At 40.7% G+C, this 21,420-nt stretch overlaps 1 protein-coding gene across 1 annotated transcript; it reads right to left on the bottom strand.

Annotated features, from left to right (window-relative positions):
- Positions 1–9,753, bottom strand: LOC309693198 (solute carrier family 22 member 13-like; the record flags this gene model as incomplete). The annotated part of the gene is made up of 10 exons (XM_082512217.1): positions 1–182; positions 270–476; positions 583–691; positions 786–1,000; positions 1,204–1,298; positions 3,037–3,157; positions 3,240–3,408; positions 5,390–5,544; positions 9,160–9,263; positions 9,379–9,753. The coding sequence occupies 10 exons, from the start codon at positions 9,751–9,753 to the stop codon at positions 122–124; spliced, it is 1,611 nt and encodes a 536-aa protein (XP_082368343.1). The 3' UTR covers positions 1–121.
- Positions 9,754–21,420: the final 11,667 nt, after the last annotated feature.

The raw sequence follows: 21,420 nt of genomic DNA on the forward strand, positions 1-21,420 counted from the left end.
CTCAGATGTATCTTCAGACCCTGAGTCCAGAACCAGGGACGTCTATAGAACATGATGACTGAGGTTGTGGTTCATTTAAATACATCACATATTTGTAAAGATGAAATCCGTACACAAACATCTACATCTTGGTTGAATATGAATGTGGACTGGTAGTTGTTCTTCTTGTGGGACTAACTTGTCTGAAAGACATAAAACAGAAACAGATGAAGAAACGATCATTGACAAAATAACATGTTTGAGATGCTGCAGTAGTTAAACACTGATACCCATTGCGCTCAGCCTCTTCAGTCGTCTCAGGAAGCTCTTTTCTTTTGGTTTCGGGAAGCAAGAAGCCGAGAAATCCACCTATCAACGTAAGGCAGCTGAAGACTGTGATGGGTATGACCGAGTGGTACATGGCCAACAAGTTCAGCAGTGGAGCCAGTAATCCACCTAATCTTGCTGATATGGATCCTAAAGATGTGGCTGTTTGTCTGAAACAGGAAGACAAAAGGTATACTCACTAAGTTGGTCTTTTTTTTTCAGCGTTCTTTTCACACAAGTTGTTCACAAACATGAATAAAAACTGTGACTGCTTACCTAACCGATGTTGGAAACAACTCCTGCATAAAGACCATACAAATAGAGCCAGCCCATATCAAGAAAAAACGAGACGCAACAGCTAAAGATGTGACAGAAATGGCGTAACCTGACATAATGAAATAAATAATTAATAAAAGTGAACATAAACATGATAATCAGACAAAAATAAAATGTATTTTGTGATATAACAAAGCTTTTACTATCAGGAACAGCGAGGATAAGTATGGAAGAGACTCCTCCGATCAGAAGGGTTGCTATGAATAATATTTTCCTCCCAAAAATATCCAGCAGCCACATGGAGAGTAAAACAGATGGTACTTCAAAAACACCATAAAGGAGTTGGGTTACAAAGATGCTCAAACCAAAGCTTTCCATGTCTAAGTACAAACTGTAGATGGAAAGGTTCACGGAAAACCTTTAAAAGAGAAGAGAAACACATTTAATCAGACACAAAAGTCCTGTATCATGAACCATTTATAACACATTTATGAATGGCCATTTAATCATCAAAACATCAAATTCAAAAGTCAAAATCTTACGATTTAAAAACAGCGACATGTTTTTGCATTGAAATATTTCCCTTTAATGTATTAACCTCACTATAGATGTTGAACTTACCATGACAGTATTATAATAAAGAAATATCTGGTCAGCAGTGATGATTTGAAGATGATTTTTATTCCTTCGTTATTCACAGAGTTATTCACTTCAATCTGTGGGAGACATAATGTTTATCGTAACACCATTTTAATACTACTGATAATAATGGAGATTTGTTATGCCTCCAGTGGTATTACTTTGAATCAAGGTAGAATTTCTTTTAGCAAATTTAGCACAAAAAAAACCAAATACACATTGATCAGGTCACCACTCTAGGCCTAACCCATCGACATCAACACCGTTTACACCTTCTGCAAATTTAGAGTGAGCAATTACCCTAACATGCATGTCTTTAGACTGTGGGAGGAAGTCAAACAGACACGGGCAGAACATACAGAGTCACTGTGTTGCCTAAATCCATATCTCTTGTCCTTAATATGTTGAATAATGAACATAATGTCTTCTCTATTCATGACTCTACTTTCCTTACTCAATTTGTTTATTTGATTAGCAACATTACGCAAAAAACACCAGGGACAGTTTAATGTCACTGGGTGGAGGGGCAGAGGCAGAGCTTAAAAACCTTTAGACACACCACCACCACCATTTGCATGAGTAATAGTGGAGGACTGACTCTTTAGTAGCCAGAGGTTATTGCCATCTTGATGAAAATGGCATAAAAGTCCATTATAAGAAAGCCTGTGCAAACTTTATTGAAAAATAATTAAAAGAATACCAGGCATGGTACCAAATCTAACCAGTGTTGGTCAATTTACTTGAAAATAGTAATTAGTTACTAATTACTGACTACTTCTCCAAGAAAGTAATTCCGTTACTTTGCTGATTACTTATTTTCAAAAGTAATTAGTTACTCTATTACTTAGTTACTTGTTAAAAACATGATACACAACCTCAATACATTATAAAGCAATAGACCTTTCGGCCCTGTTCTACTTTTTCTGCATAATCCATCATAAAAAATGGAATCAAATGAAAAAATTCTCTTTTTAAAACTTGTTTTATTAGTTTTAATCTTTTAACTTTATGCACATTGCATCAAGCAAAAATTAAATTATATGCAACAGTCTTTGATTTGAATAAATTGTTTAACTTTTAAACCTATTTTCTGCATATTCCAGCATGTAAAATGAAATAATTGTTTGTGTTTACACTTACTCTTTCAAATAGATGCAAGTAAAAAACAGCAAGAAATAAATAAAGTCAAAGGTTCGGCAGCACTAAGTCCTGTCGTTCTTAAATCGATTGTCACCTGTTTAGCAGGAGTGGGGCCGGTGGAGGTTTGGCCAGTGCTGCAGCGGTCATGTCAGTGGGGGGATCTGGGGATTTCTCTGTGAATTTCACACTCCTGTGGCAGGGTGCTCGGTGCTTGCACAGATTTGAAGTTTAATTTTTCGCTGTAGAAAGAAGTTGTCTTCCCACGCAGAGTGAACAGTGGTCGCTAATGTTTTTGTCATTTTTTATGGAATGAAGCTAAAAGTAATGTCAGGACATCCACGCTTTAAACGCTGCACGGTCGTACTCTAGCTCGCATTGTTGATCTACACATGTCTGTTGCTGCAACGGACGTCGTACGCTCGCACGTCAATGTCGTGAGACGCTCTCACAAATAAAATCACTGTTTAGTAACGCAGCGTGCTTATGGGAAAGTAACAGAAATCGAATTACTTTTTTTTGCAATAGAAATCCCTTTCTTTACTTATTGCTTGAAAAAGTAATCAGATTACAGTAACCCGTTACTGCCCATCTCTGAATATAACACACTTATTTTGAGGTATTTTACAGGTGCCATCGATGTTCTTGAAAACTTCCCTGATGAATGTGATTCACTACCTTGTCCAGAAGAGACTCTGACACAGGGTGTTTGTTAATGGCTGCTGCTTTGACAATGAGCTGTTTGGCTTCTTCTTTTCTGCCTCTGCTTAACAGCCACCTGGCTGACTCTGGAATAAACCTGATAGGAAGAAAATTGAACTTCAAACAAACAGACATTTTGAAATGTATAAATAACTCAATAAATAGAGTGAAATACACACCATATGTAGATAATAAGCACTGCAAGCGGAACTGCTGTGATCAGCTGAGCCAGTCTCCAGTTTCGGATGCCATAGATCATACCAGCGAGGACGCACTCTCCAATTGCACTAAACAGCTGAGTCACACAAGCTCCCCATGATCTTTTGGACGTCCCAATCCATTCAGTGGCTGCAATAAGGAAAATATGTTAATTGTTTGTTTATTTTAGATTAAGACCTCAGCTCAAATGGAACAAAATAAATACATAACAACAAAAATAAGTAAAAACATTGCACATCAGCTGCTATGAATATCTCGGCTGACTGTACATATATTTTTCTATTACTGTTTTATACCTAATCAGACAGAACATCTCAGTGTGAATGGATAATGACCCAAACCAACCAACAACAACCCAAGAGTTTCTCAAGTATGTGTTTAGTTGAAGACAAAACCCCCTGTAGAAAGGTGGACACAAAATTACATAAATGTGTCTTTGTCCTTTGTCCAACATCTTTATGTTTAGAAACTGATTATGATGATGAGATGATGATGAGATGAGATAGCCTTTATTTGTCAGTTGCAGGTCTTTTGCCCACAACCGAGATGACAGACCTTGCTGACCGTACATACAATACACAAACATCACATTGGGGAGACAGGTCAGGCTAGGTAGCGAGGAAAAAAACATCGAAAGGTGTAACACAAAAGGATATTGCAGGAATGCACAGATATCAACACACCATAGCACAATAAACACAGACATGGGATGATGGGACATGGGAAAGTGTTCCAGTGTGTACATCTGATCTGGGACCGCTGCAATCTTCGACTGCGCCTCCAGCTGACCCGATGTCCACATCAGAGGGGAGGTAAGCGTTGGAGGTGGCGTTGGATCCGGGTAGGGAGGGTGATGCGTCAGTGAGTGCTTATCAGTATCAGTATATGTATGTGTGTGCGTGTCTATAGTTCAGCTGAGACAGTGTCCTTCGCCCTGCCAGGCTAAGTAAACAGTCTTCCAGCCAACCCAGGTGGCCTTGCATGGAATGAGAAGGAACAGACTCAACACAGTCGTTATCAGGGAGTTTTTGTTCAGCTTCAGCCTTGAGCCCACAGCTGGCGCCGAAGGGGTAGCCGGATTATGATGGTAATTTTTCATTTGCAACAACTCATGAGAATTTCAAGCTGTTCTTTAACACTCCGACACTGGTCTCTCAATCTCCCGTTGGATAGCCGCGAGTTTCTCCATGATGTTATTAACCTTCAGTTCCCTGGTCCTGTCATTCTTTTGCTCAAAGAGCAGATTCTGAAAACTCACGACTGCAGTCAGCTGTTCCAAGATGTAATCCAACTTCTACTCAGAGGTGTTGTTCTGAGTATTCACGGCAGCCACAAGCTTCTCCAAGATCTTATCCATGCTGCAGTCAGTGAGCCCATTCTGAGAAGTTGCGCCTCGTCCCATCATTTCAATCCCAGCGGGCAGCCTTGGGGGGGTTTGAACAGCCAGTTCCGCTTTCTTAATTCTCTGATAAGCCAGCTCCGATCAGCAAGAACCCTGTTATCATGGTTCCGAATACGTAGATATCTTCAGCGTCCTTGATTGACAGTCCCGCCAGGCACATGACCCTCCATGTCTGCCACCCGTCCATCGTGTATCCAGCGGGGAAAGTCCCTCCAGGGCACTCGGGCTCTCCCGAGCCCAGACTTCTCATTGAGAAAAGGGTGTCAATAGCATTCAGAGACCAGTTTACCAGGGAAAGTAATACAAAAAACACGAGACTAGACAAGGACATAAGAACTAAGCAGGGAAGATAAGGGAGAGGAGAGGAGAAAAAGTGCGTCCGCCTCCTCCGAGAGCCAGCAGAGTACATCTTTTGTCTCGTATGTAAATGTAAATATGTAAAACGGTCACAAAGGCAACAGTAAGATAAAAGTAACAATAAAAATAATAAATGGGAAGAGGTGGAAGTAGAAAGTGTAAATGGAAAATTTGAGAAAATTGGAAAATTGGAAAAAATTTGGAAAATATCAGATCAGTACAGCCTTGCTGGACCTCTAAAACATTACAAGAACATCATCTTAGCTATTGAGAGAACAAGTGGCAGATTATTTTACAGTTACAACGATTGTTAGTTGCAAAGTTTGTGCAAAGTTAGTGTACTCTTCATACATAGTATGATGCTGTTGACTCGATATCCTCCAGCTCCAAATCCCACCAGAAACAGAGATACTAAATATAAGTAGACGTTGGGACAGAGAGCTGTTGTCACGGTGAATACAGACAACAGAACTGCTGGAATCTGAGTTGCTCGTTTGCGGCCGAACCTGAAACACCAAGACAAACACACAGAGATACATTAGCTTCTGTTATGATACTAAGCACACTAAATCACAAGAGCTGCTGGTTAATGTAGCATCATTACAGAGATAACAGTAATGCAATCATGTAAAAATAGTTTTTTATGGGACTCTGTGCAGTCATGTTGGAGTCTCTCGCTGTACTGGCCATATCTCGAGTTTTTTACTGGCCTATAGAGGTACAAGACATTCCTTTAATTGGAGAGGGTCATGAGTGACTAGAATAAAAGCATGCAAACAACACAAATATGCAACATATAAAAACAAACTAATAAATTACACATAAAACACACAGAACACAACATTAAATTACTTACACTGCTTGACAGGGGCAGCTGAATGAAGAAATAAAACCACTATGGTAGGGAACCAGAGCTAAGAGATAAGCTTCTTATATTTGCAAAGTTATATTTGAATAAAACTACAAGACCTTTGAAACAGGAGGCAGTTTAGCACACTGGTTGTCTTATGGCTAAAAATACAGCAGCCTGGGTTTGAGTGTGACCTTTGAGGGTGACCTTGCTGCATGTCTTCCCCTTTTCCCCTTCTCTCTTTCCCGTTCAATTCAATTCAATTCAATTCAATTTTATTTATATAGCGCCAAACCACAACAAAAGTCGCCTCAAGGCGCTTCATAACGGTCTATCCTGTCTACTGTCTACACCCCCCCCCCCCCAAAAAAACAAAACAAAACAAAACAAAACAAAACAAAACAAAACAAAACAAAACAAAACAAAACAAAACAAAACAAAACAAAAACACAGCACACATGCACAAACACCTCGTACGAACTGTCAAGCACAGCGGTGGAGGAGTGACGATGATTGTTTTGTAGCCACAGCATTTGGCCATCTTGCAATCGTTGATACAACCATGAATCTTTCTCCATACCAAAGCATTCTTGAGTCAAACGGGAGGGCAACAGCTGTCCAACAGCTAAAGCTTGGCTGAAATAGTCATGCAACACAACAATGATCCCAAGCACAGAAGCAAATCTACAACAGAATGACTGAAAAAGAAAAGAATCAAGGTGCTGCAATGGCCCAGTCCAGACCTCAACCTGATGTTTGACCTCTCTTCTTCAGTTCTAAGAGCGAATGGTGGAGAGTCCCAGATTTTAGGCCTTAGTAGGAGTTGTCAATTAAGGGGGTCGTTGACCCATTATTGATCACGTGCCTCAGCAAATGAGCTGAGGTGTAAAAAAGAGTGTGGTGTCATTATCAGCAGAGGTTTTGGATGAAACCATGTGAGACCTTGCCTCATCCTATCATGTGACCTATTGAGATCAACTGACGCAAGATTTGAGTTGGCATTAAGGCACCTGGGAAGGGATCTCAAAACTGGATTGTAGCTAGCAGAGAATTGGTGCAGTAAGCCACCCCCTCTGTTCAAAGATGGTCATTCACAGTGGACATAGGTGGCTTCTTTCACTCCTCTTTCAAACCATGTGTCTTGGTCCTTTAGATGCAGATGTACAGCTCAGTCTCGTCCAGTAGAGGTGGCTCTTCTATGTTGTGCCATGGGTTTGTCAAGTGGCTCTGTGGTTTTTCCTGTGTAGAGGTCTGAGCACTCCTTGCTGCACTGCACAGCACACACTATGTTGTTTAGTTTGGGTTTGGGAGTTTTGTCCTTGGAATGAACCAGTTTTTGTCTGAGTGTGTGCATGGGTCTGAAGGACACTGGGATGTGCACTTCTTGAGAACCTTCTATAAGCACGACATCTCAGTGCATCCCAGTGCATCCCAGTGCACTTTAAACCCAGCCACAATAAAAATAAATAGGTCACTAAGATAAAGGTCACTATGATTACTATGTTACTATGAGCTGGATGGCTGGAAACCTACACAGACGTTTCTTCAAGTTATCTCCTCAAGATGGTTCTGCAGGCTGCTGAATCATCGGGCGCACACAGAACTGCACAGAGTCCCCTCAAACTTATTTACATGATTGCATGTGCAGTTTTGGTATATATGCAGGGAAGCGGCATTTTAACGGACTGCATTAAAGTATTAACATAAGGCAATAGAGTACATACTTAAATTATTTATTGATTTATGAAATACACATAATAGATTCCATTCTAAGTCTAATCCAACACAATTGTGGAACATTCATTTTATAGAAACATTATAATATTTATTTGGTAACTGTCAGCTCATAGTCAGAATGTAAGATTCAGAGAATCTGGAGATATCTCTGTGCAATGCCGAAAATAAGTTTTTCAAATGTGTTGTTGCAGTCAAATGCAAAATGAGCAAATATTTTCCTTAAAATAGCATTAATTTAATATATTTTCTGTGTTTCATTGGGAAAAAAATACAGGTTTATTAGATTCGCAAATCAAAGCATATGACTCAAAATTAGTATTTATTTTTGAAGTTAGTGAAAATATTTATTTGATAAGCTGTTGCTAAGGTATCAAACCTAACAAATTAAAAGAGACATTTGTTTTGTGAATGTGTTAACAGACAAAAGTTATTCATTCAGTGTAAAATTATAGCAGTGATGCACTGTCAGGACAACCAAGGCAAGCTCTGCTTGTCCTAAAAATAGACATAAATAAAATGTACCAAAGTAAAGCAGTCACTCACTTTTCATCTCAGACATGATGGATGCATGGAGCTTTATGACAGTGCTTGTCATAAAGCTCCTCAACTGTTTGCCTCTTGTGGCTGCAGTTGCCTATTGTCACTGAAAGCTCTGCTTGTTTACTGCTCATAGAAACTGTGGCTCTCTCTGCTTTACAGCTGCGTCTGGCTTCCATTAACAATGACCTCAGCTTGGTAAGATGTGCTATGGTTTCTGGTGCTATGCACGTGTGCAAACAGCTGGTCTGACAGTAACCTGATGAAAAACCAGCATGGGAGGCAAGCTGCTGCTGGCTCTGCTTTTACTGCTTTGAGGTCAATTACAATTTACACTCTGTATGGAAACATAGTAAGCATTACCAAGCAAATGAGCTTCAATGCTTTATCTGTGTAACAGGTGGGTTTCTGTTTGCGAACGTGACCAACACATGTGATGTAGAGAATACAGAGCGTGGAAATTTTAATATACTTTTTTGAAAAGGCCTGTTTTTTTGAACTCATCCATTTAATGCAGTTTTCTGCAGAATAAATATGAATAATTGTTTTGACTTGTAATATTTTATGCACAATTATACAGTAATAAAGGTTTATGTGTATAGAGGTATTTTCAAGATTTGCTTCTTTTCCTAAAGGAATGGTTTGAAACATTTCTCAGTCACTCATCTTTTTCAGCTAATGGTAAATTATTTTTGGTAATATAGCAGATATTTATTTATTTAACTGTAGAAGTATTAATATTTTACAATTTTTCAGCCAGGAAGGAGTGCAGAAAGATGAAGATGTTTATGTACAGTGTAGACTGTTAGTGCAAACAATATTTTTTAATCTGATATGACTGAGCTTGTGAAGTTGCAAAATAATGGAGGAAGATGTTTTCATGTGTGTGTGTATTGGAGTGGAGGGACTGTATTCGCTTGCCTTTCCGTAAAAAGCTGCCATATTTCTGTATTTCGGTGCAAAAGGAACCATGAACTACTGCAAGGAGCACACTTACGATTCAGCAAAAGGTCCAAACATGAGGGAACCAACAAGAACTCCAGCCATGAATACTGCTTGAATCACTTCCACCAAGCTGGCCTGGCCACACACTAGATCAAACTGTGAAAACAAATAAATATAATAATAATAACAATAACAATAATAAAACAAAAAAAATAATTAATGTAATGTTTCATGGAGGTGAGAGATCTACTGAACAACAAATTTCACTTACATCAGTGACTATGGTGGCTTTGTAGAGCATGTTCCCATACACCCATCCATCCTGGCACCCTGTGGTCTCATTGAGTCTGTACTCTCTGATAGTATCAATGTCCCAGCTCACTGGGACAAACATCTCACACTTGCTGAAGGTCCCATCCTCCTCCCGAGGCACGGTCAGGTTGAGCTGCTCCTCTGAGGTCAGGTTAGGAGCAGCACTGAGGATCCAGTCTGTGCTGCAGTGTCTGTCTGGATCTGATTGGATGAAAACAAAACTGGCATAGAGAAAAGTCTGAACAAAGTTTGGAAAGCAAAGTGCAATTAGAGTGATCTTCTGGAATAATCCAAATTCCCCAATGTTCCTTAGAATCTCTCCAAAGTCTGTCATTTTGAGCTTGATGGTGAAGGTCTGAAAAACAAAAGAGCTGCAGCGCCGACTCATACAGTGACTGTTAATCTTTAACCCAGCTATATTATCTTTTTAGCACACGGAGCTCATTATTTAAATTTTTTTTTACCTGAACATACTGAACTGCTGTCATGTCACCACATTCAGGGCTCTTTCAAAAGTCATTACACACACACATAAACACAATTTCTGATTTTAAATCTGCTGCTTTAAATCTAAAATCATCAGGCTAAAGCATCTCTGAGTTAGTAGTAAGCACTGAACAGAGCGGAGTGATAAAGTGGTGCCTTCATTTGCAGTTTATTTACATTTTTTAAGTTAACAGACCTAAGTTTCTCTCAAACCAGCAGTTTGAACCGCAAGAGTCAGACCTTTCTGCTTAAATCTATCCAGAACACTGAAGCTGACCTCTGTCAACATACCTAATTAGAGGTGAAAATATGCTTTTTCTCCTTGACTTCTTATATGTGTTCAGGGCCTAATGTGCATTTTCTAGTTTTATTTTAGGAAATCTAATTCTCATTGTGTCTGTAATGAGAATTTAGTCCAGTGTGATCAAGGGAATGAATCCCAAAGTGCATCTTTAAAGGGAATAAACTCAATTTAAAAAAATATATGATGACTGCGTGACGTAATTAATGTATAACATGTATCACAGTTACTTTGTGTGTATTATAGGAGACACTGTACTAGCTGCAAAAGACTGTGAACACAGTAAAACTGTGAAGGAAAGCAAAAATTATACAGTAAATAAAGGCTTAAGCATTCGCTGGGTGCTGGTCTTTAATCTGGGGAAGTTCTGCTCTTTCTCCTCACTCCTGTAAAAAAGCTGACCCAAAAAAGCAGAGAAAGAGTAATGCTCTGGCTCAGAATCTGATTTTGAAGAGGTGTTGTTGGGTAATGTAATAAAGAGCGTTTGCTTGTAATCAGGAATGATCATACAGTTTATAACGTATGTGTGAACACTGAAGAGGTCAGTGAATAAAACTGTAACTAAGGTGAAACTAAAGGATTGTTCGCTTTATGCCGTGTCAGCACACTTAAGGTTTACTCAAGTTGTATACACTGCTCCACTGCAGCTGTTACATACATTTGCAAAACCTACATTTAAATACGTAATGGCCATATTCAAATTGTAGTTTTCAATACTATGTATGGCTATTACTCCCAAGAATTGACAGAATTATACCCAGTTAACAGATTCAGAACACTGTCTATCTATTTGCAGTCTCCTACGTGTAGAGTAAGTACACCTACCCAGCTGATTGTAACACAAATGTCAAATCAGCCAATCACATGGCAACAACATGGCAAAGACGGGCTGCTAAAGTTCAAATCAAGAATTAGAATGGTGAAGACAGGAGAAGTAAGTGACTATATATTCTGCATAGATGTTGGTCCATCCCTTTATGACCATAGTGTACCCAGTTTCCAATAGCTGCTTCCAGCAAGATAATGTGCCATGTCACAAAACTGATATATATGTGGTTATATATATCAGAGGAATGTTTCCTTGTTGAATCAATGCCATAAAGAATTAAAAGTGTTTGAAGGCAAGGTGGTCCAACCTGGTACTAGTAACTTGTTCCTCATAAAGTGGCTGGAGTGTGTGTAAAATCAACACTGACTTGAAGTCTATAGATTTTATGTGGTACACATTGTACATTGTATATCCTCCACACATTATATCACCAGCCTGAGCTTATTACACATGGCAGGATGGATCCATGCCTTAATGTTGTTTACATTAAATTCTGATCCTATTATCTGAATTTCTGCATGTCTCAATAATGTAGACAACATTTTCCAGTCATTTTCTATTCAAATTGTACTCTGTACTGTACTGTGTGATCTTCTTTAAGATGTGATGAGTTATGCATTCAGAGATGCTCTTCTACCTTGTTTGTAATAAATGGATATTCCAGTTATTGTTCGCTTCCTACCAGCTCAAAGCAGTTTGACCATTCTCCTCAGACCTCTGACATTAACATAGGAGAACAAACCTCTTAATTTTGTTTTTGAACTGAAGAAGCCTCCTGGATGAGAGGTGAAGCATTGTCATTAAACTTAATGAAATCCAGACACTTCCTTTCCATCCAGCCTTATGTTAGAAGGGGCACTTGGGCCAGTAAAGTATTATTACTAAAAGTATTTTTATGAATATGGGTTATAGTTGTGCTAGAATTTTTTTTTTTAATTCAGTAAAAGGGACTAGATGTTACAATCCCTGATAATCCATTGCTTTAAATGGAGAAAATCTTGAGGGATGGCTGTTATGAGGAAGGGCAGCCCAGAAACTTTACCAGTGGCACACATCGTTGTGTGCCTCAACCTTTGGTCTTTTACCCAACCTAATCTGCCATTTTTCCTATATGATATTTGCATAATCAGTGACACTAGCACCACTGACTAACAGTGCCCCCATAATCATTAATATGCAAATTGTCATGACCATTGATCAATGACCAGGAGTACAGCGAGACCTGGAGAATGGCTGCAATCACAGCATTGTAGGATAATGAAAGATGTGCCCTTAGGCCCCCTCCTTGATTCAGAAATGGTCTTTCCCTTTTGAAATAAATGGCTTCCTTGACTCCCCACTCAAACCAGTAGGTGTAAATAGACTGCAGAGTCCTGGCCTGACGAGGTGGCTCTTCTGTGTTGTGCCATCCGCTTAGCCAGAGGTTGTTTGGTTTCCCCGATGTATAAATCCTGGCAATCCTCCTGGCACTTAACAGCGTACACTATATTACTCTTTTTGTGGGTGGACCAACTTTTGAAGCAGCACATTTTGGGGTTTGAAAGCCACAGAGACCTGGTGTTTAGAGAAAATGTGTCTCAGCTATTCTGATACTCCTGACACATGGGATCACTAGAGGTTTTTGCTTAGGCAGCAGTTGTCCTCTCTCCTGGATCACTTGGAGCATTCTCTATGAGCTTTCCCAGCTTTGACAAATGCCCAGCTGGGATAACCACATTTACTCAGGGTCTTATTGATATGATGTTTTTCGGCTTTGCTGGCCGCTGTATCTGTGCGGATGGTGTTCGCTCTGTGTTGTAGCGTCCTGATGACACCCAGTTTATGCTCCAGTGGATGATGAGAGTCAAACCTTAAATACTGATCCGTATGCATCGGTACACATCAACTTTAAATGTCCCCCATTACTGACAGGGTAGCCCAGGGGTCAGCAACCTTTAAGACCCAAAGAGCCACTTGGACCCGGTTTCCACACAAAAGAAAACACTGGGAGCCGCAAATACTTTTTGACATTGACATACCGGTACTATGGGAGCCTTGACCTGACTTTTAAAAAAATAATTGGAAAAAAAGCACTATGCTGCTAAAAGATGAAAAATACTGCCTAAATATGTATTTTACCTGTGTGTGGCGGGGCGTGGTCTGCAGCACCGCTGCAGGGGAGGCGGACGCACCTGAGCGGCACCCGCAATCACGCCTCGCCGCCTTAACGTCTGTGCTATCTATGCTGTTGTTGGTATGTGTCGGGCTGTGAGCTGAAAAGCTACAGCTGGCTGTATGCGTACAGCAACCATGTGTGAAAAGTGGTCAATAAAGAGATGCTGAAAAGCATGTTCATGGAAACATCGTCGGGTCTGCCGTGGTATGTTTACAATGCGACTTCTGCTCCTGAACCTCTGCGCACAGCGTCTGCAAATCAGGGCTGTACTTTCATCTTTACTCAGGACTGTAAGCTTTCATCTGTGAGGCGTGAGCGGTGTTTGTTTTTAACATAGTTCATGGTGGAGAATAGCTGCTGACATAATGTGGATCCGAAGATCCATAACTGGCCTACCTGGGGCTGAAAGTCTCGATAATTGCACGGCGTTTCGGCGGGTACACCGGCTTCTGCGAGTGTGACGCTTATTTTGAGCGATGAACAAAATAATAAAATATAATTTTATTTTTATATTTCAATGTCGCAATAATCTTCCAATTTAGATCTACAAGTTAAAAAAAATAACTAACATAAATAAAATACACTTCAGCTAATTACTTCTAATTTATTTTCCCAAACCACGCGAAGCCACACTATAAGGACTAAAGAGCCGCATGCAACTCCGGAGCCGCAGGTTGCCGACCCCTGGGGTAGCCTGTCATTTTTCACATCCTCCCTGGTGAACTTGATGCGTTTGTCCACTGATTATTTACTTGTGGCACATCCTGAGATTTGATTTTCACCCAGATTTTAAGTTCAAGTTCAAGTTCAAATTTTATTCGCCACATGCAGTGGCAGGTTGCCCTGCAGTGGAATGAACCCGCCCCCCGACCATACACAGACAACACAGACATCACATGGGGATACAAGTCAGAGAGCGGTTGCATTACAGAAAAAAACACTGAAATATACACTACAATGGGAAAGTACAAGAGGAAAAAAAGAGACCTCTGCTCATGCTGGGCTATAGGAGGACAGCATGAGAACAGGAAACAAAAAAACTCCTCTACACAGAAAGCACATACAGTGGGGCAAAAAAGTATTTAGCCAGCCACCGATTGTGCAAGTTCCCCCACCTAAAATGATGACAGAGGTCAGTAATTTGCACCAGAGGTACACTTCAACTGTGAGAGACAGAATGTGAAAAAAAAATCCATGAATCCACATGGTAGGATTTGTAAAGAATTTATTCGTAAATCAGGGTGGAAAATAAGTATTTGGTCAATAACAAAAATACAACTCAATACTTTGTAACATAACCTTTGTTGGCAACAACAGAGGTCAAACGTTTACTATAGGTCTTTACCAGGTTTGCACACACAGTAGCTGGTATTTTGGCCCATTCCTCCATGCAGATCTTCTCGAGAGCAGTGATGTTTTGGGGCTGTCGCCGAGCAACACGGACTTTCAACTCCCGCCACAGATTTTCTATGGGGTTGAGGTCTGGAGACTGGCTAGGCCACTCCAGGACTTTCAAATGCTTCTTACGGAGCCACTCCTTTGTTGCCCGGGCGGTGTGTTTTGGATCATTGTCATGTTGGAAGACCCAGCCTCGTTTCATCTTCAAAGTTCTCACTGATGGAAGCAGGTTTTGGCTCAAAATCTCACGATACATGGCCCCATTCATTCTGTCCTTAACACGGATCAGTCGTCCTGTCCCCTTGGCAGAAAAACAGCCCCATAGCATGATGTTTCCACCCCCATGCTTCACAGTAGGTATGGTGTTCTTGGGATGCAACTCAGTATTCTTCTTCCTCCAAACACGACGAGTTGAGTTTATACCAAAAAGTTCTACTTTGGTTTCATCTGACCACATGACATTCTCCCAATCCTCTGCTGTATCATCCATGTGCTCTCTGGCAAACTTCAGACGGGCCTGGACATGCACTGGCTTCAGCAGCGGAACACGTCTGGCACTGCGGGATTTGATTCCCTGCCGTTGTAGTGTGTTACTGATGGTGACCTTTGTTACTTTGGTCCCAGCTCTCTGCAGGTCATTCACCAGGTCCCGGGATCTTTGCTCACCGTTCTCATGATCATTTTGACCCCACGGGATGAGATCTTGCGTGGAGCCCCAGATCGAGGGAGATTATCAGTGGTCTTGTATGTCTTCCATTTTCTGATGATTGCTCCCACAGTTGATTTTTTCACACCAAGCTGCTTGCCTATTGTAGATTCACTCTTCCCAGTCTGGTGCAGGTCTACAATACTTTTCCTGGTGTCCTTCGAAAGCTCTTTGGTCTTGGCCATGGCGGAGTTTGGAGTCTGACTGTTTGAGGCTGTGGACAGGTGTCTTTTATACAGATGATGAGTTCAAACAGGTGCCATTCATAAAGGTAACGAGTGGGGGACAGAAACGCTTCTTACAGAAGATGTTACAGGTCTGTGAGAGCCAGAGATTTTCCTTGTTTGAGGTGACCAAATACTTATTTTCCACCCTGATTTACGAATAAATTCTTTACAAATCCTACCATGTGGATTCATGGATTTTTTTTTCACATTCTGTCTCTCGCAGTTGAAGTGTACCTTGGTTGTCCACAGTACAACATTATAGAGCACGTGACCAGCAACAAGGTTGGGTAGGGGATGAGGAGTAATCCCAGGCAACACAGCAGCCATCCTGCCACTGCGCTGACTCTCCAGCGCGGGCCCAGACCCGCCTCGTGTTCCCAGGAGGCAACAAGCATCGAAGGCATTGGAAGGGGAGGGGGGATGTGTGAGTACTTATCAGTGTAAGTGTATATGTGTCCTTTGCCCTATCAGGCTAAGTAAACAGTCTATCAGCCAACCCAGGTGGCCTTGCATAGAGTGGGAAGAATAGTCAACACACAGTCGTTATCAGGGAGTTTTTGTTCAGCTCGTCTTGAGCCCACAGCTGGCGCCGAAGGGGTGTCCGCATTATGATGTTGATGTTGTTGATTTTTCTTTTATGCGAGCAGCTCATGAGAATTTCAAAGCTGTTCTTTAACACTCCAACACTGGTCTCTCAATCTCCCGTTGGGAAACCGCGAGTTTCTCCATGATGTTATCAAACTTGCGTTCCGTGGTCTTGTCACTCTTATGCTCAAAGAGCAGATTCTGAGACCTCACGACCGCAGTGAGCTGTTCCAAGATGTAATCCAACTTTTGCTCAGAGGTGTTATTCTAAGTATTCACGGCAGCCGTAAGCCTCTCCAAGATCTTAACCATGCTGCACTCTGTGAGCCCATTCTGAGAAGTTGCGCCTCGTCCCATCGTTTCAATCCCAGCGGGCAGCCTTGGGGGGGTTTGAACAGCCGGTTCAGCTTTCTTAATTCTCCGATAAACCAGGGCCAAGCCAGCTCCGATCAGCAAGAACCCTGTTATCGTGGTTCCGAATAGGTAGATATCTTCAGCGTCCTCGATCGACAGTCCCGCCAGGCACACGACCCTCCATGTCTGCCACCCGTCCATCGTGTATCCGGCAGGGAAAGTCCCTCCAGGGCACTCAGGCTCTCCCGAGCCCAGACTTCTCGTTGAGAAAAGGGTGTCAATAGCATTCAGAGACCAGTTGATCAAATCCATAATTCTCTTATAGGTTTTAGAGAACAGACTGAGAGAGAGTGTTCCAGGGAAAGTAATACACACGAGACAAGACAAGGACACAGAGGCTAAGCAGGGAAGATAAGGGGAAGGAGGAGAGGAGAAAAGTGCGACTGCCTTTGCCGAGAGCCAAACGAATACCTGAACCAATAACTTGGTGTTCCCAGGTAGGATAACAGAGCCCTCTTTTCCACTTTTTCCATGTAAGTGTTGGCCACAATGGATGAAACTGGGAAACCCATGGCACACCCATCTTTCTGCCTGTAGTACTCACCCTTGTATGTGAAATATGTGGAATGAACACAGTTCCAAGAGCAAACAAACTTGGTCAGTGCTGAGAGTGGTCCTGTTGCTGAGATTGGGGTCATCCTGTAATCTCTTACGAACTACCGGCCTAGTCTATCCCAACCCCACCCTGTGACCACCTGGACCACTTTGAACTTAAAATGCTGGTGAGCCAGATACCACCGCATCCATGCGGTTGAGCCATTGCAGCAAGGCATGATCCGAAAAGAGGATGAAAGGGCAAGAGGTAATAACAAAGATAGTTGACTGACAGTGGATGGCCAGGCCTTCCTTCTCTACAGTGCTGTACCTGCCCCCCTGCTCTGACAGGTTTCATGCTGATGTACACCACTGGAACAAAACGCCCCCCAGCCCTGTGTTTGGGGCATCAGTCTGAAGAATAAAAAAAGAGGGATAAGTTAGGCATCTGGGTTCCCCACAGAGACCCTCCTTCCCCCGCACAAACGCCACCTGGCACTACTTTGTCCACTGGGGCACCCTTCCAGGTGAGGTCGGTTAAGGCTCCACAAAGCCTTTATGGTGAAATAATGTTCTTTCCACTTCAGGATTATGGCTCCAACAGTGCAAATTCTTCTGTAACCTATGCCATCAGTATATTTTGCAGCAATACGGTTGCAAATATCTCGAGGGAGCTTATTGGTTTTATGCATCAAGAGATGTTTCTTATGTGACACCTTGGTAATGAGACACCTTTTTATATCAGTTGGGACTGAACCAGCTGATATAAATGTGCACTAAGTGGCAGGGTTACTTTCTAATTTCCAATAGATGTCAGCTGGTGTCATGCCATTTCCCATCTCCCTTTCTTTGTGTGTTCAATACTTTTTTCCCGTGTGATTTCTCATTATTAAACATAACTTAGTTTATGGATATATGTGGTTTGATTACTTTACTTGTGTGGATTGGATGGGTCTTGGATGTTTACCTAAAATATTGTGGCATGTTCAATACTTATTTTACCCACTGTATCTTTTGATAACAGCTTGCACCAATGACCCACTGGGTTTCTTTCAGGATGAAGCCAGATGTTCTGGATTTTTGACTTCAGTTGTTGCCATACTGGTTGGACTGGACTGGTTTTGGGGAGGTTGCTCTTAAAGCTACAGCATTTATAAATGAGCAGTGTGTTTGTGAACAAAAAGACACAATCACTGCTCATTACTATTCAGAATTAACCTCAGACATCACTCTGAAAAGTTTGAATGAATATAAATTTATTTGTATATCTCTTTGTCTCTTTATTTAATCAACTTGTTACTATTCAACATAAAAGCATTTGAGAATGAAATAAACAATTCAGTCTAAAGTAGAAGATATAACGTTATTGATCATTGCTTATTCAATTAATAATTAAGTAAAAACATAGGACATCTGAACAAACCACAAAGCTTCTAAAACAATGTCCTTTGGACAGGTGAGACCAAAGTGGAGATGTTTGACTGTAATGCTTAGCACCATGTTTTGTGAAAACTAAACACAGCATATCAGCACAAAAATCTCATACCAGTTTTCACCCACGTTGGTGGAGGGGTGATGATTTGGGCTTGATTTGCAAATTTGTAGGAACTTGCCTTGAGTCTCTTCTATACTAAAATATTCTAGAGTCAAATGTGAGGCCGTCTGTCTGACAGCAAAACCTTGTCTAAAGTTGGGTCTCACAATCAAGTCAAAGTTTAAACTTGAACTTGACAGAAATGCTGTTCTGGCCTATGAAGCAATGATGTTAAGAAGAGTGGGCATACATAATAAAAACCATAACATAATAACATAAAAACATAATAAAACCATACAGAAAATGATTACTTCAAGTTAGGGCTGGGCCATATTATACCGTTCACGGTAATACTGGTATAATGTTAGGCAACGATAGGAAAATGAAATATCGCGATAGAATATGAGTAAAACGCGCATGCGCAGTGCCTTTGTTTTCATACGCACATGGCCGATTGTTGAGTGAAACAGATGAACCAGAATTGGTTTGTAAAAATGGTGCAACTTCATTGATGTGGAACTGGTTTGGTGTTTGTCGGTCAGATACACGACAAAGCACATTTTTTTGCAGAACATGCAAGCGGCCGTCGTTATTGTCGTATTTGTCGGACTAAGATGCTCTTCTGGGAGTAATCTGGGTCCTAAACTCCGTATTCTTCAGGTCAAAGGAACACTGCAGCATCACTGAGAGTTAAAAACTGTCTAAATTCTTTCATCTTTAATAAAACGATCAGCATTGCTGCTTAACCAGGTGAAACTATGAAGTTTAACTTCCAGGCATCCATGAAAACAAAATTTATTACATTTAACGGAGTTAGAAGTTAGCAGGAAGCTAGCGGAAGTTAGCTTGCTAGTTTCGCTAGTTACCTAAGCATGATATAGCATGTTCTGACAGAGATTTCTGGAAAAATTCAAACGTACAGCTCTGCTATCACGTCCAACATAAATGAAGACAGGAAACTAAACAGCAGTGACGTTTGTAGGGTTACTGAAGTTGGGCTAGTTGGTATATAATGATGTGCTACCTGACTGCTAGCGACACAGCTATGTTAGCATAACATAAACAGTGAAGCTGGAGGACGAACACTAACACTTTTCCACTTATAAAAGTTAACGTTAAAGTTCCTGATAGCTAGAGACAAATGCAATCGCATGGCAGGATTCTGTAAACGGACCAAACTTCAGTCAGGAGAACAACTGAGATAATCCATCCACAATACGAGGTTAGTCATTAATATACTGCAACAACATGGGAATAGCAGAATTCATTCATTAATAAATCAATGGTACAGAAGTGGAGGAAGCAAGAAGAATGAGTTTAATAAAGTTTGATTTATCTGACTGCTTTGTTTCGCTTAATGTGCCTTATAATCCCGTGCACCTTATGGTCCGAAAAATATGTACTGCACACTGCAGTTTAATGTTGCAAAGCACCTCTTTTTAACTTCAGTGGATATTATACATGGTTATGCTCAGGATATGTCAGCCCATTTCTACTGGAAATGCCTTTTGGTTAAACTTTCAGCAAGGAATTTGCATTTGCACTGTTACATTTTTTATAAAGCTTTTAATGTACATAAAAACCAGCTTCTTGTTTAAGTGAAAATAAATGGAAGGTTGTCTTTTTGCGCTAGTAATGTTGTGGAGTTGTATTTTGTCTCGCATCAATTATATCGTCGGTTATATCGTTATCGCAAATTTTCAAATATATATCGTGATAAATATTTTTGGCCATATCGCCCTGCTCTACTTCAAATTATTGCTGCTAAGGTATATGAGAAAAACAGTAACACTATCAAGAGAGACTTGACTTTTAAAAATCAAGTTTTCAATCAAGTTTTTGCCAGCTTGTGTGTTTGTTGTTTGCTGCAACAAAACAGGAAGCAACTGAAATATTCAGATTACAGCTTAGTTGATTTTCTTTGTGGAGGTAAGTTTGATCCACTTTGGTTCCTCTTGTAGAATAAGGAGGGGATGTTTTTCTCATTATCATTTAATATTTTAATATGCCATTATTAGTTCATTAGAAGTATATAACCAGCTTTGCATTAAGCATGAATTGAAGTTTTTGATCTTACATTATTCTTTGCATTACAGTGATGGTGATAACTTTAGTTTGATCTTTTTACAGGTACCAGAATAATAACATGATTTTCCATTGCAGATGTAACCATGATCATTCCATACACATTGCAGTTTGTTGCTCATTCTAGAGTTGTGCTCAAGGTAATTAAAGGTTAAAAGCTACAGCCAGCGCGAGTCTGGCTGATCTATGGAGGGCAAAGGCTTTGAGCTTGGAAGGCCGCACGCGCTTACACAGCACTTATAAGATGTTATTCTTGGTGATTTTGTGCTTAGTCATGTTTTAATATGTTTTAAGTAGAAGTAGCTGATCCAGCAATATTCATTTAATATTATATACTTGATTTAGAGCAATACACACTGATGGTCTTAATAAATGAAAGAGTCCTTGTAGTTGCCATGTTGTGTCTTAGCAGGGTACAGACGGTTCCAGGAGACGGGGGGCAGTTAGCATCTGCCCTCGGGAAGGAGACAATGTTATTCTTTGTGTTAAATAAAATTGTCAACATTGATTGTATTACACCTGTCACTACGCATGAGGGGGCGTTCTAATACCCTGATTTCATAAAACTATGGAGATGTGTTTTTTGAGATGAGATCTGAGACTGTCTGCATACAGTGTCCATCTCCCACGTGTGTGATCATTAAATCATCGTTTGACTCAACCCGACCGGACCAGTGTTGTTATTGTGGGTTTTTCCTCTGGTGTCCATCTCCAATATTTTTGAACCATAACATTTTGGGGGCTCGT

This window comes from Aulonocara stuartgranti (genome assembly GCF_965226115.1).
Source record: "Aulonocara stuartgranti genome assembly, chromosome: 18".
In the NCBI taxonomy this organism is placed as follows: domain Eukaryota; kingdom Metazoa; phylum Chordata; class Actinopteri; order Cichliformes; family Cichlidae; genus Aulonocara; species Aulonocara stuartgranti.